This window comes from Prionailurus viverrinus, chromosome E2 (genome assembly GCF_022837055.1).
Source record: "Prionailurus viverrinus isolate Anna chromosome E2, UM_Priviv_1.0, whole genome shotgun sequence".
Classification (NCBI taxonomy): domain Eukaryota; kingdom Metazoa; phylum Chordata; class Mammalia; order Carnivora; family Felidae; genus Prionailurus; species Prionailurus viverrinus.
The window spans coordinates 5759497-5785961 of record NC_062575.1 but is presented as its reverse complement, the minus strand read 5'-3'; the positions used below and the strand labels follow the sequence as shown (position 1 = coordinate 5785961).

Sequence of the window (26465 nt, the reverse complement as noted above, 5' to 3'; positions counted from 1 at the left end):
GCTCCCCCTAGGACCCTCCCGATGAGGCAAGCTCGCGTCTCTACTAGCCTATGTCTGGGGGGCGGTTCACAGGGCTCTGTGTCGTGTGCCACAGGCAACTCCAGGGAAGCATATCATCCTCAAAGCCTTTTGAACATTGTTTTAGGCTTAATTAATCAGCAATAGCAAGAACATAAAAAGACAGTTCAGGTGAACCATATTAGCAAGTACCAAAATGAAATGTCTCTTCTTTGGCAAGGAGGGGGAATTGAACTGTAATCTCGATCACAGTGAAGAAGTTGAAAGACGTGACCCAGATGAGCAAAACGGCCACTGACAATACTTTTCATTCTAATGCTTTGTGTTAAGGTGTTCCTTGGATTCTATAAAATTCACCCATTTTAAGGGTACAGTTGGATGAGTTTTGGTGTAGCCACACTAACAACCAAGGTCCGGTTGGCTTCTTTATGCCTTTTGTTCTTGATCCCCTCCTCTGAATCCAGACCCCCATTGATCTGCCTTCTCTGAGTGCTTTCTTGCCTTTTCTGGAATTTTCTATAAATGGAATCGTACAGTCCGTGTCATTGAGTGCATCAATATTTTGTTCCTTTTTATGGTGACATGTGTTATGGGCAGAGACAGGGCCTGGGGAAACACCAAACCCAGATGAAGCAGGCTGTCCTCTGCCCCCAGGTGGTTCTGAGTCATCTTTGCAGAGGATCTGTGGTCCCTCAAAGCGGTGGGCTCCACGGACAGTGACAGTGGACCTCCTAGGGCTTCTAAGTGCCACCCACAAACAAAGTCAAGAGCTTCACATAAATTGTGTAGACTATCTCATGTAATCAAGTCAACAGCCCTCATAGGTAGGACCCTTCTGTGACATTCTAAATTCATTTGAACCGTGAGTGGAGACTTGTTTAATTTAGTAAGGTTTAAAAAAAAAAAAATTTAATGTTTGTTTATTTTTGAGACACAGAGAGACAGAGAGCAAGCGGGGAAGGGGCAGAAAGAGAGGGAGACAGAATCCGAAGCAGGCTCCAGGCTCTGAGCTGTCAGCACAGACCCCGATGTGGGGCTTGAACTCACGAACTGTGAGATCATGACCTGAGCTGAAGTCAGACGCTTCACTGACTGAGTCACCCAGGTGTTCCTAGTGGGTTTTATTCAGTCAAATGTTTTTTGTCCTCAATGACCAAAATTATTTTAAGTCATGGTACCACACTGGAAAATATTTTTTTTATTTTTTTTAACGTTTTATTTATTTTTGAGACAGAGAGAGACAGAGCATGAACGGGGGAGGGTCAGAGAGAGGGAGACACAGAATCGGAAGCAGGCTCCAGGCTCTGAGCCATCAGCCCAGAGCCCGATGCGGGGCTCGAACTCACGGACCGCGAGATTGTGACCTGAGCTGAAGTCAGACGCTTAACCGACTGAGCCACCCAGGCACCCCTGGAAAATATTTTTAAATAAAATTCAGGATGCCATTTAATCTGTTCCTTTCGAGTCTTTCTTCAAACGTGGGTGAATCTGCAAATACCATTTGCTGCAGCCTGAGTAACTGGAGTTTAAGATAATGGTGGCAAGGACAGTGAAAAAGCCAGCCAAAATGGGAAATTAAATGAGTTGGGGAGATGCCTAACTGCAAAGAAACTCACCCGTCAAACAATGTAAATATCCCTGGGTGTAGGAAGTAACATCCAAAAACTGCACCCGAATCAGTGTTATTAAAACAGCCTTAACTTTCTCGGTATCATCTTGCTTATATTTGAGTCACATTACAAAGACTTTTATCTGGTTGTAGAGAAGCTGTTTTAAATTTTCCAAGCAGATAAATGATAGGATTCACCTCTGAAAGCAACGGGGTACAGAATTAGGTGTGTTTTATACCCCAGTCAGCTCCTCGGCACGTTTTGAATGAAAGGGCCCAAGCTTTACAGAATTAATCTACTCTATTCTAGCCATCGGTTCATTCCAGCAGGAACTACACTTCTGTCGTAGGTTGACCTTTACACATTTTTATTTCTTTGATTATATCACGAGTTTTAGTGGTACCATTCCCCTGTACAAACCCAAGATATTATACTAATAATAAAGCAAAAACAGCAGAGAACCAAGCTTGTGCTATTATCAGGCAGAGGGGAGACCCAGGCTGGTGTACATCTTAGAGAATAACCACAGTTTTGGTGACAACAGTACTCTCGGATGAGACAGTCCAGGCCGTGAAGCTGGAGGAAGGGGTCATGAGCCAAATACAGGGGGGCTTCTGGAAGCCGGAAAGGGCAAGGAAGTGGCTTCTCTGCTGGAGCCCCCAAAAGGAGCACAGCTTTGCCAACACCTTGACTCTAGCCCTCTAAGACGCATTTTGGACTTCCGACTTCCAGAACTGTAAGAGACTAAGTTTTGGTATTTCGAGCCACTAAGCTCTAAGCACTAAGTGGTCTTTTGTCACCACAGCCACAGGAGTCATACGCCGTGTCTGCAGAACCACTAACAGCTCTCTCACCCTTCTCTGTGACCAAAAATTAATTTCTGGGATGATAATCATCAATCTCTAAGTTACCACGTCAACTTGTCCATAAGACATCCAGGTTCTGGGCTAAGGCGCAAGGGACAGGGCTCAACGTCGCAAAGATCGTCACCGCTGGTCAGTCTGAGATGAAGGGCTTGGCATTGGCGTTTTCAGACAGATCCTGCTTTTTAAGACATAAACCACCAGAGCTATCCCTTCTCTTCCCCAAGGCAGTGCCGTGTTTATGAATGTGTTTATCACCTCTTATCAGCCATTTATCTCACATTTAGCTAAAACGTTTTCAATCAAGTTGCGATATTCCTTGACTTCGCTCTGAATCTCTTCCATTCAGGTCTGTGAGAACTCCTGACATCCGAAGCTTGACTACCACGTTTCCATAGCAACGGGAAAAGAAAAAGAAAAAGAGAAAAAACAACCATCCAAATCTGAAGATTGCAGTTTACAGCTCTCGAACTTCACAACTAGGCCTCAATTGTTCCAGATTTTTGTTTTCTTTGCGATACCACTGGGTCTGTTCTTCACCATTCTGGCAGAATCTTCCTTTCTCCTTTAATTAGCGGAATCTTCTGAATTTCCCTGAACGTTGAAAGATCATGGCGTATAACTTGACCTTCTGGGAGCAGGGCGCAGGAACAATGACTACTTTTTCTGATGTGTTGCCATGTTGCTAGTCAGCTTTCCACACATACAGCTTCGTCTGTGGGTTAGTATTTGTACATGTGTGAGTATCTGTATGTGTATATACACAGTATTTATAGAGAGAAACTATACAGAAGGAACCTAGTTTTGATATTGAGAGGTTACACACAAAAAAAGGATGGAAGTGATGCAGCTGCCCCCCGCCCAGGGCCTTAGCATCAAGCTGGGCATTAGTACAGACCCCAGAGCCGACGCTCGTGCCAGGTCCCGTTCGGTCCGAACACTGCCACGACCAGCCAGGCAGGTCTGCAGAGAGGGAGAGCACAGACAGAAGTCCTTCCTCTCCAGTAAAGGATTGCAACCAATTTTTCACTGCCATCCTATGCCGTGATCCTCAGAAAAAGCGGAGAGGAGCAAACTTTACCATCAAACGCCAAGTAAAGGGCTCAAATATTATTTCGTGGGCATCTGTCTGCATTTGTACGTGTCCTGAATCCATTCCCACGGATTCTTACGAGGACGCGGATCATGGCGGAGAATCTCTCTCTCCCCGATGTACGTACAATTGCACGTCCCATGGTGGGGGTCCTACGTGCACGGGAGGCAGTCAGCAGGAACCGCGTGTATACACATATATGCCCACATGTATAGACATACCTTTATGCACATATACACTGTTTGTTTCATATATACAGGCATAAAATAGACTAAACACAGGTAGTTTTAAAAGTACCCTTTTGTGTGAACCGACTACCGTTGTTTGCAAACCTGAAAATAAAAGATGTTCATTATGTATGAGAAGTAATTGATTTTTATTCTGTGAGCATGTAAAACTAAGAGAAAAGCTAGAACCCGTACTAAGATGATCTTCTTGTTGATAAACTGTAGAGAACCATCCAAGCTCACGCCAAATTTTTCTATCAGACAAAACTAGTGACAGCCCGTGGCTTCTTATTAGAGCGCGCCACAGACTAGGGTAAGGTAAGTGTCTTAGCATATTTTAATACAGTTGCTTACTAAAGGTTTTAACCACACGCACACACGTGCACACACATGCACACCCACGCTTTCTTACGCAATCTACGTTTGCACCTGTGTTTTTCAGTTCGCCTTCGATAGGAAGTAGGAGTCCTTTGTTGTCTTTATTGTAGTGAAATTATGCAGATAGAGTTCCATATATTGTATTTGTTTCAATAGTAAGTCTTTTTGGAGCATATAGAATGCAGAGATTTTTTTTTCCATTAAAATAAATGGGTATTGGTGGTTAAAACGGCTGGACAGTAGCTCTTCTCTGATTTCTATGTTGTGTCTGATGTTGCCAATACGAGGTCTTGCCTTAGTGCGGGTTCACATTTTTTGACTGGTCATTTGGGGTTCCCCGTACACCTCCTGTTAGTGGAGAACACTAACAGGACTCACAGCCTGGGCGACGCACTCATCCTGTCCATCCTATGAACGATTTGAGCATCTTGCAGTCCGCTGTGAAGACGACTCTATCCTCGGGAGCGAGACCATCCTCACCTTGATGACTGCACGACACGCAGTCACAACCATGCGCCTACAGTCCCAGAGCATGGCTGTATTTCTCTTGAACGAGCCCGGTGGTCAGTCAGAAGGTGCTACATCCCAAATATGGCAGATAGGTTGTCCACCAGGGGCATGGAGTGGGCCCAGGGGCAGGGGACTCAAGCCTGCACGCTCACGCTTTACGAGATTTCCTCTTCGGGCTTTATAGCACGCAGGCCCGTGTCTCCCTGGCGAACCTCCCTTCCGGCTTCCTGCAAGGCAGGGCGAGAATGCTCACGCCGGGAACGAGCCGAGGAGCATCTTCAGACGGCCAGGTGGGCGGCAGCCTGGCCCAGAGGCTAGCTAACCAACCATCAGAAAGCTCACCCTCCTTCATGAACCTGGACTATCCCCCGGGAGAAATACGGCTGTCGAGTGGCCCATTCACTGAAATGAACAAGTCTCCTCTCTCAAGCCTCTCCCGCACTTTGCAAATTAAACCCTTGGCTTAACTTGGCTTAGGACACCGGTAAAGAGGAATCAAGTGCATACTTCCTTAGCAAGTAGAATATGCCTTAATTTTCCCCTACTTAAGTACACCCCCTGTCCCCAGAGTTCTCATCTGGACAGACGGATTTCTAGAGTGTAGTTCTTTCTAATCCTTAAAAAAAAAAAAAAAAAGACCAACTCTTTGAAACCAAAGTGGTAGCATTTCCTGAACTGCAGAATGTTTTCTAACTTGCTAGAACACATTTATATTGTTCATTGAAATCAAAGCATTATCTCATTATTACCAATGCATTTTATTTTATTGAGTTATTAAAAACCAAAAAAGTATGAGCCAGAAATTGCTTTTCTCGATCGCGGAGCACAAAACCAAGGATTTTATTTCTGCTGAGTGGACGGTCACACTTTCTCCACTGTTTTATTAATACATCAACCACCTTGATTAAAAATCTTTCCTCCCCACTTTACACACCATAACTTATTTCTGATAATTTGTTTCAACAAAAACGCGCGACCATTTTCTAATTTCGAAAAAAGTTACCTTCAACACTGCCTCTTCCTCCAAATGCACATCGTTTCACGTGGATGTACCTGCCGTGACTCTTGGCTTGCCCAAGGTAAGTGGCCTCCAGAATGAGAACCCAGCCCATTTTGCTCCGGGGCACCTGTGGTTCCCACTCGGCCACAGCGCCCCTCCCAACCGTGCAGTAAAACCACACAAAGTGTCTCCCTCAGACCAGAAAACCCTGGTCTCAAGCCTCAGTTAGCAGGGCTATCCATCCAGACCGAGCAAATAGACCTGCTGCTACTTCTTAGTTCTAAGAGCTTTCGGTCAAGAACTGTGAACACCATTCTCAGTTCATACTAAAGCTTAGAAACGTCTACTGCGCAAGATAGTCTCTTCTTCAGTATTCCCTCCTTTCCCTCCCATGGCTTGTGTGAAGGTACATGAGGGACTCCCACAAGGTTAATTAGATATCTCAGGTACCCCAAAGTACACTTGTGTCCTCCCAAGTACCCAGTCATGCCCAAACCAACGGAGGGGAGGGAGAGCCGAGGGAGAAAGAGGGTAGGGCGTTCAGGAACTTGCCCTGAGCTCAGCTACAGACAAACTAAAGTATCTCCAAGCACTTCTATTTTTTTCTAATGTTTTTTTAATGTTTTAATTTTGTTTTAATGTTGTTTAATGAACATTAACCTCTTCATGTCGAGTTTTCTGAAGCACTAACCGACAGGTGAATCACACCAAGATAAAGGTGAGCACTGAGAAAGAATGACCTAGCTTTTGTGTTTAACCACTGAGTAATAAGTAAATCACCGCCATTACCACCACCATCACCATCATCATCAATGATCTGGCTGCACCTTTCACAAAGATGATGCATCCGTCTTCTTAACTGCCTGTTGAGAGTTGGAACTTCTCATAAAATGGTGGTAAGATGCTTTCATAATAGTTCATCCACAGCAACAAACACTTCTTTTGTATGTAAAATGTGTTGCCCTTCTTAGATCTCCTATTGCTGATGGGTTCGCCCACTACTGGAAAAAAAATGCTCTAGTGTTGACTGTGTTTAAATCGAAGCATATACAAAATATGTAGACACAGAAGAAAAGGGTGGGATCGAGCCTGTGAACAAGGACTTCAGATAAGAACTTTAATTGCATAACTGAAGAATAAGCCTATGAGCAGAAACAACTTAGATATTCATCAAACTCAGTAAGCAGAAAAGTCTCTTCCTATCGCTTGTGCTACATCGCTATCCTCATATTAATCATTGGAGGGCTGCTGAGCTTGATAAGCCTTTGAACCATTTTGTTGGGCTTGCGCCAGCTGGTTGGTAGGGATTTGGTGAAAAGAAGCAGGTGTAATAAGACCACCATAAATTTCACCATGAAGCTATGAAGCCTTTGAGAAAGTGGCTTTTAGAAGCACTATAAGTATAAGCTGAAAATTTCCATTTTCTGCTGCTTTTTTCAAAGCTTTTCCTTTAGAAAGCAAAGTCATTCTTTATCTATAATATACATAGATTTAGATTATTGAAGAGTTGGAAATGAAGGCCATATGAAAAACAGTCTGTGATGTCATACCCACATCAACACCGTTCTGGTGGTAAATATTATGTATCCTCCCAAGATAAAAATTTTCAAAAATTTCAAACAGATTTTTATCATAAACACTCAAAAGGGATAAAAGTGTATCACTTTAAAATGTTTAATTCTATGGTAGTGCCGTTCCTTTGGGCTCGAGCTGCTGAATTGCTCAGGGTCTCAGAGACGTAAATCGGCATTTTATTTACCATGTAGTTGCACGGAAACTTGTAACTTATTTGTGAAATATTTAAATAAAGGTTATCTGGGATTTTTAAGTGTGTCCTCGGTCTTAGACTGTCTTTAGTACAGTTTCAACACAGTGACAGAGCAAAAGGGATATTTGTTTAAATGGTGCTCTGGATGGCCTATAATGTTGAAAGGCCAAGGCTAAAACCAAGTGCCGCCTTCCTGATAGTTAACTCTTCCCCCTTCCTCGTTCATAACAGTCAGATCCCTCTGATTTGAGAAAAACAGATAGATGATACGTGATAGATAGATGATAGATAGATAGATAGATGATAGAAAGAATAATAGATCGGGTGAATATAGATCGGTAGGTATGGGGATAAGTATATACATAGATAAATGGATACAGATGATGGGCAGACAGAGACAGATACAGATAGACAAAGATAAGGGAGAGATTGAGAGAGAAATGGATAGAAACAAACCAGATTGATTGATTGATTGATTGATGATAGAAAGCAAGCAGGATTCCTTTAGGGAGGTCCTTAACAAAAGAGAAGAAAGGTGGTAATATTTAATAAGTGCCTCCTACGTGGGGTGCCTGGGTGGCTCAATCGGTTAAGTGTCCGACTTCAGCTCAGGTCATGATCTCACGGTTCATGGGTTCGAGCCCTGCGTCGGGCTCTGTGCTGACAGCTCAGAGCCTGGAGCCTGCTTCCGAATCTGTGTCTCCCTCTCTCTGCCCCTCCCCCACTCGCACTCTGTCTCTCTCTCTCTCTCTCTCTCTCTCAAAAATAATAAATGAACATTTTAAAAAATGTAAATAACTGCCTCCTACAGACCAGATAATTTACATATGTAGGTAGGTAGGTATTTACATATGTAAGTATGTAGGTAAGTATACACCTATTATACATGTGTAATTTATATGGAACATCATTATACATTACGTATATCATATAATGCATGGAATGTTGGAATAGACCTTGTCTCCACTGTACAATGATAAGAGGGGGCTCACGAGTTAAAACTATCTCATGCTGGGTCTTGCCTAGTGAGCCGCGTGCGTGACTACAGCACGGGTGCTTTTCCACTCTACCCTGAGACAGCACCACCCACCTGTCACCCGGAAGAAACCACCGAGGCCGTACCCTCACACACAGTACATGAAATTGATGGTGACGAGACAGTCTGGCAGGACAGGGTGAGTGAAGCTGAAGAAAACCGAACCTGCAAGTCAGAGTCTTCCTGAAATGTCTCCTTCCTCCCCGGGGCATCTGTCTCCGGGAAATTGCTAGTTTGGGTAAATAAATAGGAAAGCGATTCCTTGGCAGCCAATCATGGAGACGCTAATTTGGAAAATTGCCACAAATGAGCATGAGAAACGTAAACTGACACTTCAAACCCAAAGCAAAACACTTCAAGACGGATCGCGACGCCCCTGATCATACGTACCGTTGTTCTCCATAAAAGCGATTTTCTGTTCTTTGGAAACAGCCTCGCAAGAGACCTTCCCCTGCTTTTGTGCACAAGACAAAGGATCCAGGGATGCTCCCCAGGGCACACTCCAGAGATCCCAGCAAAACTTGCTTTTCACACGGGAATCCAAGCCGGGAGCACTGGTACCTGGACGAAGGCGTTTCTAAATTAAACTTGGCAGAACTAGACGCCCCTCTCCAAAATAGGGCCCCACCTTTGCTCCTCAGCAAGCAAGATCCTGAAAACCCTGCCCTGCCCCTTCCCTGGGCCAGCCGGGCCGCGTCTTCCCTCAGGAGGGTTACTGGTACCTCGAATGCTTGTCCTGTACAAAAGGGGTATTTGGAACCTGCAGAAATTCCCCACTGTCCTTCTGGAGATATGTCCCCAAGGAAAATGGGTTCGATGTTCCAATGTTACAATTGTCACATTGGTAGGGTGGTTCAGCAAATATGTCCTCCTGCTTCCCCTTCCCAAAGGATGGAATGATGTGCAATTTCACAGCAAGCACCACCTCTTTCCCCTTTGCTCCCCTGTCTTCTCTGAGGCCAGCAGCTGCTGAACTTTAATCCTGTAAGAACATCTTCACGATTGAACGATGTCTCTCTACGACCTCTGCAAATCCCGCCATCCCAATGCACCCGTCCTACCAAGGGCAACTACAGTTTTAAACTGTATAATTTTAAATTGATAATTTTTGCTTAAATTCATGTATTTTCCAAGAAAATTGTATATTCTTACCATGAATGGAAAGCCAGTATCCCTTGGGATGCACTAAAGTAACAATGAAAGTCAATAGCAAAATGGCAGAACGAGAGATACCAGTCCTTATATGTCTCCCCATCCACCCGCACCCAACCCCGCCATAGAAACACCAATTTTAACCTCCATTCACAGATGAGAACATGTTTTGGGGAGCCCAGAAATATGCCTGGAATGTTCCAGCATTTCAGTGGTGCAAAAAAAAAAAAAAAAAAAAAAAAACAGAGGAGAGATGCATTGAAGAGATAAGAGTGTCACTTTACCCTTCCCCCAAGGCAGCCCAGCTCAGGGCTGAGACCTCCAAATCCACATTTCTTCTCTGCCCCCAAAACGTTGCTTCCCAGCTTTGCGGGACACTGACACTCAAGTGTCATCCTGCCAAGAACACCGAGGGGATCAGCACAGCTGAAGGGTCTGGGGACAGCTAGCAGCAGAGAAAAGGGGGTGGGGGGGGTGGGAAGTTTACAGCACCAACAGATCTTAACAACTGGCCACGGGTCCAACTGCCTGGCCCACAGTCTCCATCAACAGTGCTGCTCACAGACAGAGGGAGGGCTCTCCAAAAATTAAAAATGGAACTCATATGTTATCCAGCAACCGCACTTCTGGGTACTTACCCAAAGAAACTGAAACCAGGATCTTGGAGAGATCACTGGGCTCCCATGTTCATTGCCACAGTGTTGACAAATAGCCAAGGTCAGGGGCACCTGGGTGGCTCAGTCTGTTGAGCATCCGACTTCATTTCAGGTCATCATCTCACGGTTCATGGGGTCGAGCCCCACATCAGGCTCTGTGCTGACAGCTTGGAGCCTGGAGGCTGCTTCGGATCCTGTGTCTCCTTCTCTCTCTGCCCCTCCCATGCTCCTGCTCTGTGTCTCTCTGTCTCTCAATAGTAAATAAACGGTTTTTAAAAAAATGTATAAAAAACGTGCCAAGGGGCGCCTGGGTGGCTCAGTCAGTTAGGCGTCTGACTTCAGCTCAGGTCATGATCTCATGGTTCATGAGTTCAAGCCCCACATCAGGCTCTGTACTGACATGACAGCTCAGAGCCTGAAGCCTGCTTCGGATTCTGTGTCTCCCTCTCTCTCTGCCCTTCCTCTGATTGCGCTCTCTCTCTCTCAAAAATAAATAAACATTAAAAAAATTTTTTAAAGGGGTGCCGGGTGGCGCAGTCGGTTAAGCGTCCGACTTCAGCCAGGTCACGATCTCGCGGTCCGTGAGTTCGAGCCCCGCATCAGGCTCTGGGCTGATGGCTCAGAGCCTGGAGCCTGTTTCCGATTCTGTGTCTCCCTCTCTCTCTGCCCCTCCTCCGTTCATGCTCTGTCTCTCTCTGTCCCAAAAATAAATAAACGTTGAAAAAAAAATTTTTTTTAATTTTTTTTAAAAACGTGCCAACCTAAGTGTTTAGTGTTCTTACCACACAAATAAAAATCATGAATAATAAAGGAGGCAAGAGGAAACTTTGGGAGGTGATGGGTATCTTTATGATCTCAACGGTGATGGTTTCGTGGGCGTATTGTTATCCCCATATTCATCGAGTTGAATGCATTAAAAAGTACAGCTTTTTACATGGCACTCATACCTCAATAAAGTGGTTTTAAAAAATAATAAAATAGGGTGCCTGGGTGGTTCAGTCGGGTGAGGGTCAGACTCTTGATTTCGGCTGAGGTCATGATCTCATGGTTCATGGGATCCAGCTCCAAACCTGCTTGGGATTCTCTGTCTCCCTCTCTCTCTGCCTCTCTCTCTCTCTCTCTGCCTCTCTCTCTCTCTCTCTCTCTCTCTCTTTTATAATAATAAAATAAATGCAATGAAAACCAAGAAGATAATTACCTGTTAGCTAGACATTATGTGCACTGAAGGTCTGGGCAGGATACACCCCTGTGTGAAAAGGAGAGATGACCTAGCTTTAGCCAGGACTCAGACTCAGTTACACCCCACAGGGATCCTGCACCTTTCGCCAGCAAAGTGAAATGAGGAAGGACTGAAAAACTGCCTCCCAGTTGAGTCTCACTCGTGCAGACCACGCCCTCCAACCATCCAGAATCACCTCCATACATTTTGATAGAAAGGAAACAAGCAAAACTGCGTGAATAGAAGGGAGCGTCTCAGATCCAGTAACTGAAGGCGACGTGTCCTCCTCTTTCTAGAACCCTGGCTCTTGAGTGGTGGCACAGAATGGCACAGGGGCACCTTGTTGGAGTGGTTTTGTTTTCCTTCCCCGCCCCCGCCCCCACCCCCCACTTTTATATGCTGGGAGGAAGGCGTCCACGGGCAGGGGCGGGGCAGGTGGAGGAGGCGAGTTCCCGGAGCGGGTTGAGGGGTCCAGAGCCCAGCCCCCACGGGAGGCCGACACCTGTTCTGGAGGCAGACAGGGCTGGAATGATGCCCGGGCGGGTACTTATGTGACGGTAGGACACAGGTGATGGTAGTCTCTATTGTCCCTGTAAAACAGAATACAAGGTTATCCTCTGAGGTTGAAGGAAGGAAACCCTGGGCTGGGAGAGACCGGGGAGCTTTGGAGCGTCCACGCAAGGCTGGGGGCTGGCGCGCCCAGGCCCCCGGTGGACGCAGCGGCACAGCCGGCCCTGGGGCAGGGGGTGCTCCCGCGCAGCCGCATGGGACAACCGGACAGCCGGGGAGAAAAGCAGAGCAGGCGAACAGCAGCTCAGACCAGCGTTGGGCCTATGGCGCCGAAGCAGGTGCAGTCAGGGAGAAGGTGAGTGGCAGGTTCTCCAGGGGCCTGCGGGGACCGCTCCATCTCTGCTTACAGGGCACACGCAGCGTCTCACTGCCCGGTGACCACCCTCGTGCAGGGACACCTCCCCCGATGCAAGGCCCGGGGGAAGGAGGGGCGCGGGGCCAGCCCGGCTGGAACCAGGGACCCAGCAGGAAAGTGCCACATTGACTCACGTAAAACCAAACCGTCCTGAGAAGGGGGAAAGGGAATGACTTCAGTTACGCAATTCATCTACACAGATCTTTTTTTTTTTTTAATCAAGGTTTAAACGAGGATTGTTCAAAGCTGCATTTTTAAAGGTTAACTACTTGTGCCTTACACATAATTCAATAGTTTTGCTAATGGAACAGTATTCAGTTATGTTCAGTATATCAACCTCACAGAGTAAGTGTATCAGCCACGACTATAAATCAGGGAAATTTTTGTGTAAAGCAGCTCCTTAAAAGACCTTGGTCTCTGGGTCACCTGGGGGCTCAGTCGGTTGAGTGTCTGACTTTGGCTCAGGTCGTGATCTCACAGTTCATGGGTTCAAGTCCCGCATCAGGCCCTGTGCTGACCTATCAGAGCCTGGAGCCTGCTTCAGATTCTGTGTCTCCCTCTCTTTCTGCCCCTTCCCAGCTTGTGTGTGTGCTCGCTCTCTCTCTCTCTCTCTAAGAAATAAACATTTTTTAAAAATTTATTTAAAAAATTAAAGTGGTCTTTTATAAAAGACCTTGGTCTCCACACAAAAAAAAGTATGCCGTCTTTCTGCTTAAGTGAAGAAAAAAAAAAAAAAAAAAAAAAAAAGCTCCCTTAGACGGTGTCAAGTTAGTTTGCTGTTTATGTAAAAGAACTTTTCAATCAGAATGAAAAGGACTCAAGTCTCCTGCAGGAACACACACACACGCACACCAAAACTGTAGGTCCTCATGCTAATTCCCATTCTGTGTTGCTCACAGCCATAAGCCAAATCTGGCTGCAAATCCAGAGTGTGGGTATCCAGGCTTCTGTGCAGAGTGGGGGAGCCCCAATAATTGGCGCAAGAAGCAAGAAGGCCTGAAATCCTACCCAGCCTTGGCTGCTCTCCAGCTAAATTATCCCAGAGCTTTATGTAGACACTTTATAAAATACGGTGTGGGTTGCAGATTTCACGTGGTGTAACTTTACCAGCTGCTTTGGGTTGAATTGGGTCCCCCACCCCTTCCAGAAAAAAAAGACATGTTGAAATCCTAACCCCTAATACCTCAGAATGTAACTTATTTGGAAACAGGGTCTCTGCAGGGTTAATTAGGCATAATGAGGTCATACTGGAACAGGCTGGGTCCCCAATCCAGCATGACTGGTGACCTTCTAAGGAGAGGACACACCCAGGGAGGAGCCCATGTGAAGAGATGGAGGCAGAGATGGGCAGGTGCATCTATGAGCTAAGGGCCACCAAGCATTGCCAGCAACCACCAGAAGCTGGGAGAGAGGCACCAACACCTTGCCACCCTGCTTTCAGACTCCTGGTCTCCAGAGCTGTGGGAATATAAATGTTGTTTTAAGCCACCCAGTGGGTGATACTTTGTTCCAGCAGGCCCAGGAAACCTATCCAATGTCAATGGATAGGCCAATGTCAATATATCCAGAGGAATAGTCTCAAGGAATGCCCCAACTGAAAATAAATTCATACTTGAAGACAGAGTCAACAGAATTCTAGGCAACGTCCATAGATCCTTCTAAAGAGACTAGTTCTCAACTGAGGGCAACTCCCCCCAACCCCTGGAGACAGTGGGCAGTCTAGAGTATCTAGAAGTGGAAGCATCTAGTAGGCAGAAGTCAGAGAAGCTGTTCGGCATCCTACAATGTACAGGGCACGCCGCACCCCCCACCCACCCACCCACAGCAACGGAGAATTATGACCCAAAATGCCAAAGGTGCCCTGTTGTGCAACATTGCTTCTAAACTCGGGCAACTCAGAGAATTCTAGAATGATAGAAACAGGAGAAGGTAGAGTCAGAAAGCCCTGGGATCACGTCTTGTCTCTTCCTAATGTGACCACCCGGTTTAAGAGCCTTAGCCTCTCCAGTCCGTTTTCTCAAAATTGGAAAATGGTTGTAATCATATCACAGGGTTCTTCTGAGGATTAGGTTAGAACACAGAGAGGTGTTTATTTTAAGTAATCAGGTAAAGTACCAACCACATAGCAGTTAACAACAACCAAATACAGAGGTTTGCCCCTTTGTCATGGGAAAGAAGGTCTGGGGTGGGGTGGAAAGGGAGGTGGTGGGCAGAGGCGAGGAGACACGAGTGGGTGAAGTCAGGGGGCAGAGCTGGTGAAGAGAGCTGAGTCTTACCCTCCCCATGGCCAGCCCCCCACCCCAGGTTTTTTACAAATGCTGGCGGGGGGGGGGGGGGGGGGGGGAGGCCTACAGCCTTCTCTGCAGCTAAAATCAAGCTGCTGCTGAGCCCCACAGTCCTTAAATTAGCTACCCTGTGTGAACAGTTGCTGGAACATGACAGGCCTTCAGTCCCAGGACTCACCTACCCCCTTGTTAATGAGGCCCAATCCCAAGACCACCTGTGAGGCTGGAACTCAAGGTCCCAACTCAGCAGCAGCCCCCTCCTTAAACACCCAAATCCAGCCGCTGAACCCCGCCGCTGCCCCCACCTCGACCACTCAACAGCATGGGCCATCATGTTGAATGAAAGGAGCCGGGCGCTAGGGAGAGCTTCCGTCTGGTTCCACTCACACGACGTGGAAACACAGGAGACAAACGATTGTGCCCCTCGTGGGTGGGTGGGCTGGGGGGTGATAGCAAAGGGGCTGAGGTGAGGGGCTTCCTGGAGGCCGGTCATGTTTCCTGCCCTGGAGCTGGTTAACAGGTTAACTCGGTAAAAAGTCACTTGGGATTTCTGCACCATCCGGAACGTACGTTATGCTGCAAAGTCAAAAACAACCTGCCCAAGTGTGCCAAATGTGCAGCACCTCCACTCGACCCTCCTGGGGAGAAGGAGGAACGCTGGGGTCTAGGGTGTGACCAGGCCTGCAGCTGGGCATTGTGTGCATGGTGGGCGTGCCTCTCACACCCGGGGCCTCATTTTTCTGGCTCCAGTGACCCGACCCCCTTCTCCCTACTCGGGGGTTGCAGGGTTTTGTTGGAGGGCAGGCGGTGGCACAGTCCTGGGCTTGGGACCTCGCAGGCGCCCAGTAAGTGCGTCCCAACAGGCCAAACAAAACAGCATGGCCTTTAACGACAGCCTGGGAAAAGGCCAAGATCACCATCCCCTCCCGCGGTCCCCAAGACAGGGCCTGCCCCCTTTTCTCCACCCGGGCTCAGTGCGGGGCGGGGCCTCCAGGGGCGGGGCCTCGCTTGGAACGGAAACGCGAGAACGCAGACCCTCCCTTCCGGCCCGTGCCGCGAACTACGATTCCCACAACGCCTCGCGGTCCCGCGGCCTGCCTCCTTCGCGAGAGGAGACCGCAAGGGGCGGGGCGTGTGCGCGGACAAACGGAAGTGCAGGTTGACCGTTGAGCTTCGCCGCCAAGCTGGGAACCGGGGAGATGGCCGAGACTGACCCCAAGACCATGCAGGACCTCACCTCGGTGGTAAGGGACGCCTGCCGGGCCCGAGGCCGCGGGAGCCCCGGACCGAAGCGCCCTCTCCGTGGCCGCGCGGGGCCGGGTTTCCAGAGGCTTCGCCGGCCGAGGCCCCCAGGCCCGGCCTCCCCTCCCTTAGTCGCGCTCGCCTGTCCCTGAGCCGTCCCCCCCGCCCCGGACGACCCCCAGTCCCCGCACCCCCCGCTCTCCCCGCGCTCCCCCTCACGCCCCGAGGCCTCCACGCCGCCCAAACGAGAGGAAGGCCCGGCGAACTGTGACTCGCAGCGGCCGCGACGGGAAAGGGCCCAGTGGACGGGCGGGGAAACCGAAACCCGGAGAGGGAGAGGCCCCGGCCGGACGGGCACCGGGCCCACCCCCTCCCGTGCTGACCCCGCGCTGGCGTCTCGGGGCAAGCGCGAGGTGCCGTGTGTCACTGTTTCGTAGGTGGAGACGCTCCTACAACAGATGCAAGATAAATTTCAGACCATGTCCGACCAGATCATTGGCAGAAATATCCTTTGTACGCGTGGTTAGCCTCGCCTGCGTCCGGGCGGCGGTGTTGACAAACGTGAGGTTTGCAGGACAGCCTCAGGCGGTCGTTCACCACCTTTTTTCCTTTTCTTTTTTTTTTTTTTTTTTTTTTTTTGGTACTGATTTTGGATGTAGTCTTAGGTACTGTGCCAAGGGCTGGGGATACAGCTGAGCTGGACCCCTGGCCGCGGGGGACTTCCAGTCTCCCAGCAGTGTAGACTGCTGAAGTGACAATGTTCCCTTTAGTTAGCCCATGCAGACCGCGGAAGCTTCGGAAGGTTGCAAGAACTTGCCCAGGTCCCAGAGCTAGTAAAGGGCAGGGCTGGGATGTGACCGTACCCCCCAGACCCCCGCACTCTTGGCCAGCAGAAGTCGGTACTCAAAGGAAGTTGGAAAAGGCAGTTCCGCTGAGATAGCTGTGGGGGGGGGCCGAAGTCTCCAGGGGCCCTGGAGGGGAAGGGTGAGGAGTGAGGGGTGTTGGTTGTATGTGGCCTTTAACTTCACCACTTGATGACATGAGCAGTCGCATTGACGACCTGGAGAAAAACATTGCAGACCTCATGACACAGGCTGGCGTGGAAGAACTGGAAGGCGAAAGCAAGATCCCAGCCACGCCAAAGAGTTGAAGGTGAGGGAAGGGACAGCCTCGGGATGGCGCGTGTGCGTCGCGGTGACTTCCGTGCGGTCAGACTTTCTGCCCGTCACTTCCCAGAGCATCTCTTGTACCGGCCCCTCCGCGGGCTCCGAGCTTGCAGATTTTTCATGCCGAATTCGTTAGCAGGAGTTTATTTTCCCAGTGTTTATTAATGAGACCTGCATCCGTATTAGTTAAGGTAATTGGTTAACATTAATTAGGTAGTCACTGAGTTTATATCATGGGAGCCAGAACCCAAGAAATGCGTTTCGTTGGCCTGAGAATTCTTACCACTGGCAGATTTTTCTTCTTCTTCTTCTTTTTTTTTATTTTTTTATTTTTTTTGATAACCCAGACCCCACATTGCCGCCTTCATAAATGCTTTGAATTCCTGCACTAGATAAATGCCAGGACGGCAGCTGATTGTGACTTCAATGAACTAGATGAGGCCACGTTAAGCCTTCACCCTAGAGTTGATTTAAATTCCCACCACGTAGTTCCAGATACCCGAGAAAAGACGAATAATTTGATTTAAATTCCCACTACGTAGTTCCAGATATCCGACAAAAGACTGATAATTGAAAGTAGCCATGTAGCGGGGCGCCTGGGTGGCGCAGTCGGTTAAGCGTCCGACTTCAGCCAGGTCACGATCTCGCGGGCCATGAGTTCGAGCCCCGCGTCGGCCTCTGGGCTGATGGCTCGGAGCCTGGAGCCTGTTTCCGATTCTGTGTCTCCCTCTCTCTCTGCCCCTCCCCTGTTCATGCTCTGTCTCTCTCTGTCCCAAAAAATAAAATAAAAAACGTTGAAAAAAAAAATTTTTTAAAGAAAAAAAAAAAGAAAGTAGCCATGTAGCAAGGCCGCAAGATGCACTTGGCCTCCAGTTTCCCCGTAGTGACTTTCTCGTTTTAAGGCTTTCCATGAGGATGACAGCTACCTCATCGCAACCCAGAAGTAGTTTTGAAACTCCCTTTTCTCTCATCCCATTTTCAGCCCATTTAATTCAGTGGATTTTCATTTTCATCCCGTTTAATTCAGTGAGTTAAAAACTCACTATAAAAATAAAGTTTCCGGAGAATCTTCGGTAACTGTGGTGCCAAGCAGAATACACAGCCAAAGGCACCAAATTCCTTTTTGTCTTCTTAAGTGTGCTGGGCATGTCCTGGCTGGACCAAATCATAAGTAGCCGTAAAATACAGGTTGCTTTGAAGTCCAAGAAAATAGAGACTTGGGAGGTAAAAGACCTGGAAATTTGCTGTTACTCTTACCAATTGGGTTGATCCGCTGTGTGAGTGAGGCACACAGTTCCGGGTGGGTTGTCCTCTCTTTATTCCTGGGTAGAGGTGTCCTGGGAAATGCCCTGCCAGTCGTAGAAGCTTCTGGGCCTCCTACGGCGGGGCAGTCCAAAGTCCCGCCACAGTGAGTGAGAACATCCTCCCGAGAACTGCAGTGACGGGAGGTGAAGTGAACTTGGGAGACTTTAGTGATGGGGATAACAGCAAGAGAAGCTGGGATGCATTCAGAAGTTTTTAAGTAACGATTTCCAATCGATCTGTTGTATCTTTGTTGGGGCGTCTGCAGAGACTTAAGTTTAGCTCCCTAGAGGGTTCTCAAAGGGTTTATAGTTGCTAATTGTATGTATCATTCTTGTCCTTCTCTGAACATAACATGTCGATGGTTTTTTCTCTTCCAACAGGTTGCTAATTCACCCTGAGACCTGAACACCGTTTTTACAAGCGAAGAGAAGACCGAATGGCTTTCTGAAGCAACTACTATGCGTAGACAGGTTTTCTGTTAGAAAGTGTGCGTTCTTACCACATACTACATAGTTAGTTCATAGAGTGATTCTCCCCCCAGTTTCTTGAACATGGTAACGTCACATCTTGGACCTTGGTCAGTCGTGCTGTTAAATATTAAACACTAAAACTTTGGCGGTTCCTGCATAAAATTGTCAAGTTTTTTAGTGTATATTTGTGAACTCATCGTTTTCTATCATTCCTTTTGTAGTAGTTGCTGTTTGATGAAAGTTGCTGTGTAAATTTTTATTAGACATATGGTAGGTCCTTCAGTTCCAATCAGATTTTGTGAAGGAAGACGTTTGGCAAGTTGACGACTCTCTGATTCTCAGCACAGAGTGACTGTTGAGCCGACACCAAATAGCACGTCGGTGATACTTTTCAAGTGGTTCAGAACGTTTAAAAATTGTTCGTTCAGAAATCTCTGGCGCTGCCCTGTTGCCAAAATTCAAAGTTGAACCGCAGTTTGATGTCTTAAGGCTCCGAGGTCAGACGCCAGAGTAATGAGGAATGGCCACTCCCGCTTCTGTGTGTTAGAATTCTCAAATCTGGAAAATGACAGAACTGCCTCATGTAGTGAGGCGTTCATTAGTTAGAGTCTTGCATGAGATTTGAACACTTGAGTAGGCCCCTGTGCTGTTCGTCTACGATAGTCCTCGTTGAAAATCTGGCAGGATTTCACGACCCAGCTCGCCGTCTTGTCTTGGAGCTACTGACCAGGAGAAGGAACAGAACCGGAGAGCAGATCATGCTAAGTTCGTGCCATAGCCCAGCTAGAAAATGGTAAATGACTTGTCATAGGCTCAAGTTTTTAAGATATACTGTTTCTTTAAACGATTTCTTACCTGAATTCTTACAGAGTAATGGTTTTATTATTGACCTTACGAGACAGGGGTAGTAACTCCTACCAGCCAGAAAGGCAGTGCCCAGAGCGCTAAGCCTAGAGGTCGGCCCTGACCGTGCACGAGATCCCTGTGATTGTCACAGCAAACGTGACTCCGTCTACAAAAAAAATGGGAAAAGATGAGGGATGGTCTAGTGCTTCTTAGAAACCCTGAATGAACAGTGTGAGTTTTTTTTAAAGTTTCCTATATCACCAGTCGTGTTTGTATTGCGAATATATAATATTATTGAGAAATAACTTGTCGTATTTATAAATAACGTAGGTAACACAAAGGAGTAAGTTTCCTCTGAGCTGAGTGAATGACCCACTGTTACTGCCCTGCCACAGAAACTCCTCTGATGGGCCGGTAGGCCACGCCGTGCACGGCTGAGCCGCGAGCCCCGGGGCTGCTGGCCTCCAGCTGACAGGAGCCCCGTGTGCACGAAGCTCGCGAGCCTGGTCAGTGGCGAGCGGAAGTGATGCGGCCGATTGCTGTCGGGACTTGGGTGGGAGTTGTCTTCCTTACGTGACAAAGATTTCAGAGGCAGGCTCCCCTGACCAGGAATACCCGCTATGAATAAAGGTGCCTGAAATCCTGCTGTCGGAGCTTCCTTTGTGTCACAAGTGATTTGTGTGGTTTTCTACGTTTTCAGATTATAGGTGTGCGCGCCGTGTCAGACGAGGGGCTGAAACCATCACAGGATTGCATACACGTAGCCCAAGGCCAAAGGGGAAAGGGAGGTGTGGGCAGGGCTGTGTCTTGTGAGAGGGCGAGCCACCTTCCCACTGCTGAGGGTGGCTGGTGCCTCCCACGCCCCGGACGCAGACCTTCCCCAAGCACATCCAGGGACGCTTGTCCTGGGCGAGGCACTGGGAAGGAAGGCTTTAGGTCGCTTGGGCTTAGAAAACTTGCCTCCTACTCCATTCGCTTCATGAAAATTCACGGAGCAAATTAGCATATTAAAGGCTCTGAGGTCCCACAGCAGAGACATGTGATTTAACTTTCTCACCTGCCAGTTTCCAGATTATTTGACCAAGGATTTTTTTTTTATACTTAGCACCTAATTAACGTTTGATTGAACTAGTGTGTGTAAAATACACATGGGGAGATGGCCGTTAAAGTAATCCAATAAATAGCTTTGGATTCAATTTATAACTGCCCGCATCCCCGAGCGCTCACTTGACCTGTTCTCCAGGCCTCCGGGCAAGACTTGACTTAGCCTGATATCCAATAGCTTTGTGACCCCAGTGAGGCCTTCACTTCTGTGCAAGGGGATGGTTTTCCTCTGCGGTGAAGCCGGGAATGCGGCTGCCCGTGCAATTACGTCACCCCGCGCTGGCTGCCCACCCCCTAGCGGGTCTCGGCCCTCCTGGCACAACCCGGGTCCACCCGCTGCCCCCTCCCGGCCCGCCAGCCCCTCGTGTGCTGCAGCCACCGCTAGGTGCGCCCGTCCCGCGGGCGCGTGGCCGTGGTGGTCGTGGCGGGTGTTCGCGCGGAGCGGCACGGCCCGCCTCGGGTCCAGCCGGGATCTCGGGGCGGGCAGGTCTGTGCCTCTCTCGCTCTCCCACCGGCCTTTGCCCGTTCGAAGACCGCGAGGAACCCACTTCGGACCCGGGAGTGTCACGGGCTCGCGCCAAGCCAGACAGGCGGAAGTTTGACCCAAGGGCCTCGCCTCCCAGCCCAGGGGGCCCATCCGCTTCCCCACCGGGCCTCTAGCTGGTCCTTTCCTTCAAGCCACAGGATTTTAAAGCACTTTGATCTCGGCTGACCAATTTTGTTTTTCCAGCGTTTCATTTCCAGTAAAGTCCCATCATGTTTGACCTTCTCAGAATAAACCTCCAGTATTTGGGGTAATTAAAGGTTAATTTGTCTTTGTGAGTGGTTGGCATCCTAACGGCACTTTTATAACACTGTTGCTATGGGAACATAGAGTCCTCTAAAGGATCCACTGAAAATGAACTTTAAACATGCTGTTTGCACATTGAAGGTTCCCTGTAAGGATAATTATATTCCTTTTCTTTTTTTTTTTTTTTTTTTTTTTGGTATTCTGCAGCTTATACATTTTAATTAGATTTAGGTGGAGGAATTGGCACCTTATGTCGTCAGATCTAACCCTGAACGGTAACTGGCGACAGTTAACCGTCCTGGCCGGCACCCGTTACAAGTGTTCCTAGAAGCCACCACCATGCGCTGGGCAAAGCATTTTATGTTACTTTGTCTTAATCCTCAGGACAACTTTGAGTGAGGTTTGTAATCCGGTCAGTCCTCTGTTTAAACAGAAGGAAGCCATCGTCAGGGGTCGGGTGGGGTCTCGTGGCGGAAAACAGTGACCCGGGACTCTGCCCACAGCTGTCCCACGGCGGAGCCCACAGCTCACAGCTGTGTTTCGTCTGCCTCCGTAGGAGAGCCAACATCTCCCAATACTGATGGCCGCACTCCCTGGGATTCGTCAACCCACTACCTCAGCGGATCTTGAAATTCAGTTTCAAGACTGATTTTGTGTTTTCAATGACACGTGACCTGAATTCGATAGTAAACATGTTGATGTGAATTTTGATTCAAGATGAAAACTTTTCGGGGCTCGGAGAAAACACGTGCTCCCGGACTAGCTTCTTTTTTTGTTTCTTCCTGGGTAAGTGATTTGAGAGACAAGTCCAGTTGAGTGGAATGCTCCCCTTGACAGAGCCATGGGGAATACTAACTACTGCTTTTCTCGTCCGGTTCCTTTCTAACCCAATCATTTTTCATGCACAGATTTTACCCCTGAGACCCACCTTGGGGGAAGAGAGAGCCCCTCTCACAATGACGGATTTCCCTACCGTCTTCTCGGGACACGTTGTTAATGACAAGACAACAACAACGACAACCCGGATGAGTACAGAAGTCCTAAAAAGGTACCCATGCAGCCATCACCTGGAATCTTAGCCTACCAGTAATGTTAAGTGTCTGCTTTGAGCTGCAGCCTCTTTGGAAAAAAAAAAAAAAAAAACAACACAACTTTTCAGTAAACGGAAATGGGGGTGGGGGGACGTGAGTCACCGCCCGGACACAAAAATCAGAGGGCCCGTGACAACATGACACCATCGGCCCCACAAATCACTTTGGAACTAGGAAGGGAGCTGGTTTCTACACGTCAGGCTGACTCTTACAAAGGAATCAATTCGAATGTTTGCCTCTCCTACGCTGAGGCTTTCACCAAGAGAGGCGCCTGGAAGTTCCTCAGACACCTGCCTAGGGTTAGATTTGTATCTAATAGCATCTGCTTCCTTGGGTCCCTGGCCACCGCGGGTGAAATGTGATGCTTTGTCGCTCTCTCCTTGAGCAAAGCCAAAGCACGTTTATATAGCACATCCGTAAATGTCTCAGGGATGCTACCCTGCTTGGTGGTGGTAATCTGTGCTCTATGTCTATAGCTCCCTATTTGGTGGGTCCATTTTGACCAGTTATTCATATTGGACAGGGGGACATGTCTGCCTTCCAAAGAGAAACAGTACTGTTGCCCAGGAAGAATTGCCCGAATTTAGGATCGAGCTCTTTGGACACGCTTAGCTGCCAATAACGGCACTGCCTTGTCAGCCAAAGGGGGTGGGATCGCTTCCCAAGGTGACAAGTCCGAGGGAAGGGTAGCTCCGGTTAGAGTGAAGTCCACACCTCCACGATGCGCTCAGGGACCCAGATATGGACCACCTTGGTGCATCCCACAGAAAGAGAACGCCTCTCTCCCTCCACGTCTTTTTAAGGTTGAGGAGAATGTTTCCCCAAAGGCGTTCCTACCTCGCGGTCCATCCCTAGATGCCTGTGCCTGAAACTATCCCCGGCAAGGCGACAGGCCCCGCGTGACAGCTGTGCAACTCTCGGCTTTCGGTCATGACCTGGGGGCTGGGGGTGCTACTGGCAACAGGTAGAGACCAGGATGCGGCTGAACATCCTACGTGCACAGGACGGCCCTCGCCACAGAGAATTAGCCGGCTCCACGTGTCCACAATGCCAAGGCGGAGAAACCCCAGCTCAACCCGTTCTTGGTTCAACCTGAGCCTGGTATGGGGCCCCTGCTAACGGCCCCTGGATGCTCCTAGGAGACAAGACAAGGAAGAAAACCAGGATTCTGGTGGACACCCCACAGTGCGTTACCTCTTACAGAGGCAGCTTCCGGATTATATATTGTAACACCGGGGACGGTTAAATGAGGAATTAGCTGGCTCTCAGCCTTGGCTGCACATGACAGTCCCCCGGGGAGCATGTCAAAACCCCATGAGCAGGCAGCACCCAACTCCACCGTGTCAGAATCCCTGCAGCCGGCCCGGACAGCAGGGTCTGCTCCAAGCTCACATTCGAGAAGGTCTGTCTAGTGGTGCTCATGGGGCGACGGCATTCACCACGCAAATCAGATGGGATTCTGCCAACCTTCTGTCCACCCAGCTGACACTCCCCACTCGGGAGTCAAGACGGCACCTGTTACCTGGCGTTCAGTGCCAGTCACGTGTCGCTGCTGCTTCGACGGCTGGATGGTGCCACCCCGTCAGGAGAATTTCTGATTCCCTGACGGCTGATGTCTTGCTTCCCATTCACCTGCGTCAGGCGTCTGATGGCTGGGCGCTCTGCCAGGTGCTTTCCCAGCCTCAGAAACGGCCGCAGAACCCTGGGAGGCTGTTGACATTATCAGCAGTTTTCAGAAGGGGTCCTTCTCCCTCAAATCGGCCCTCGAATAATCCCTCCCTACACCAGTGCTGTCATTTCATTATCCCTTACCTTTTATGGGTCCTGAGAAATTGTCATCAAAACGCAGCGCGCGTTTCCAGAAAGAAACTTTAAATATTAAATACTTTAAAACGGAAGGCGTGTTATGCAGACGAAAACCCAGTTAATTTTGATGGGCTGTGGATAATCATCAGAAGAGTCATTTCCGGGGATTAAAATATTATGGTTGTTTCTTTTAATGATACTCTCTCTCTCGGAAATGTAAGAGAACCACTTAGCTGATGCTGCTCCAAAATCCTGTCGAGGTCAAGGATGGGCCCAAATTCTTCGTGGACCAGCAGCCTGGGACTGGCCTGGTGTACAGATCACAAAGCTGGAAGTGGTACAAAACGGTGTCCTACAAAGAAATCACTCTCTGATGTGTACCCAACCTGTGTTCACCGGGCCCATATTAAGCATCTTAAAGAGACAGACTCTTTTGAAACCAGCTGTCAAAATCAAGCTGCCTTGCTAACAGAATTCCAAAAAGGTTTCTGATTGCCACAGGTCTGCACTGGGGGCTGTGAGCCCTCATCACTGGAGCCAGACCTTCTAGAATCCTTTTTCTGAGAGGTTGATTACATGAAACATACATCTTGCCGGCATCATCAAAAGGAAGCGCAGTTAAGATTCTTTTAGTGGGTCAATCTCATTTTTTCATGGCAGACAAGGCTTAACAAGGATCTGTGACCCAACTTTGTCTTCCTCACAATGGAGAGCAGACCCCGTACGACCCCTCTGGCACAGCTGAGCCAGTATTTCTGGAATCACTGACTGAGAAAATTTCCTCACCGTGAACCCTGCCAGAAATCTCTTGGGCTTATTCAAGCTTATCTGTATTCCAGGACGATCCTGGAAAAAATTCACCAGTAATGCTTTGACAAGTTACTGTTTGGTAAGTTGAGAACTTACAGGGTCTCTTTTGTATTAAGTAATGTAATAAACTGGGCAAGAATTCTTTGAAACTAAATTGATGGGGTAGATTATCTGCTTTATGCCACATTTAACACTGTTGAAATGTTAAGCGTTTTCTTCCTGGGGAACTAACGACTGGTCTCTTCTGGATTGTATAACTTCTTGAGATGGCTCTCTAGTTGGTCTTGGTTCTGAAAGGTTTGCAATGGCATCTGTTCTGGTCACTTAGAGCGCTGACGATAGTCATTCTTCTGCATTCTTCTGCATTCTTCGTTTTCCATAGTTGGTTCTGAGAATGGGTGTTTGTTCTGCCTGGGCTTTAAACAAAACATACAGCCGGAGGATATGTCTTCCTCAGAGACAGGTTCCTGTCTATGGCCCCGCTTCTTAAAAGGGGGGCCCCAGGCCAGTAGCATCAGCACTCCCAGGAAACTTGTTAGAGATGCAGGTTCCCAGGCCCTGCCCAGTCCCACTCAATCAGAGACCCTGGGGGTGGAGTCAGGTGGCCAGAGATTTAACACACCCTCCAACGGGTTCCGATCTCACTCCAGCGTGAGCACCTGAGCATTAGGGTGTCAACCTCGTTCCTGTCGTCCCATAGCTTTGGGCATCAGACTAATCAACACAAGAGCCCCCCACCCCACCCCGCCATCCCTGGGGGCGCTGACCAACAGGCGAATCCTGGCCTCCTCTTTTGTAAACCCTGATCCAGTATAGACAGGGCGTGGGCTGGGGGTTCCACGTTGCTCATCAATACCCCAGTTTATTGTTTTTATATGTTATTTCCTACACACAGAGGAGGACCGCACGGCAGATAATCCCATGCCGAGTCACTCAAGCATCAGCAGCGGGTCCTAAGGTAATTTACAAGGAATTGATTCTTAATTACCCAGAACAGGCTAGCGTGACCTTTCCTGCCCAGTGAAAAGAGGTGTGGGCCCTCCAGCCCAAGGAGCTGAGCCTGAACAGCCTTCACACCATGAAGACCTGAATCAC

The 26465-nt window shown here is 48.5% G+C and overlaps 2 protein-coding genes and 1 long non-coding RNA gene across 6 annotated transcripts in view; all 3 read left to right on the top strand.

The window, feature by feature from the left end:
• CDH13 (cadherin 13) overlaps window positions 1-4422 on the top strand; it is a 1034896-nt gene extending 1030474 nt beyond the window's left edge. For all 4 annotated transcript variants that reach the window (XM_047836387.1, XM_047836388.1, XM_047836389.1 and 1 more), the window contains one exon: window positions 2841-4422. In XM_047836387.1, coding sequence (XP_047692343.1) covers window positions 2841-2848 — 8 coding nt within the window. In that variant the 3' untranslated portion in view covers window positions 2849-4422. The remainder of the gene's footprint in view (window positions 1-2840) is intronic.
• An 11409-nt stretch (window positions 4423-15831) lies between these two features.
• On the top strand, window positions 15832-20413 carry HSBP1 (heat shock factor binding protein 1). The gene is made up of 4 exons (XM_047837058.1): window positions 15832-15984; window positions 16420-16486; window positions 17014-17134; window positions 18834-20413. Exons 1-3 carry the CDS (start codon window positions 15940-15942, stop codon window positions 17130-17132), a joined length of 231 nt encoding a protein of 76 aa, XP_047693014.1. The 5' UTR covers window positions 15832-15939; the 3' UTR covers window positions 17133-17134; window positions 18834-20413.
• Window positions 20414-21903: 1490 nt separating this feature from the next.
• Window positions 21904-26465, top strand: LOC125153130 (uncharacterized). Its single transcript, XR_007147421.1, has 4 exons — window positions 21904-22063; window positions 22220-22449; window positions 22572-22711; window positions 26266-26465. It is a non-coding gene; the product is annotated as an uncharacterized LOC125153130 (long non-coding RNA).

Bases quoted from the DNA above. Each gene is read 5' to 3' on its own strand.
- HSBP1 (XM_047837058.1), top strand. From the start codon at position 15,940: ATGGCCGAGACTGACCCCAAGACCATGCAGGACCTCACCTCGGTG. The intron at 15,985-16,419 runs GTAAGGGACGCC...ACTGTTTCGTAG, and splicing joins TGCAGGACCTCACCTCGGTG to GTGGAGACGCTCCTACAACA. The intron at 16,487-17,013 runs ATATCCTTTGTA...TAACTTCACCAC, and splicing joins CGACCAGATCATTGGCAGAA to TTGATGACATGAGCAGTCGC.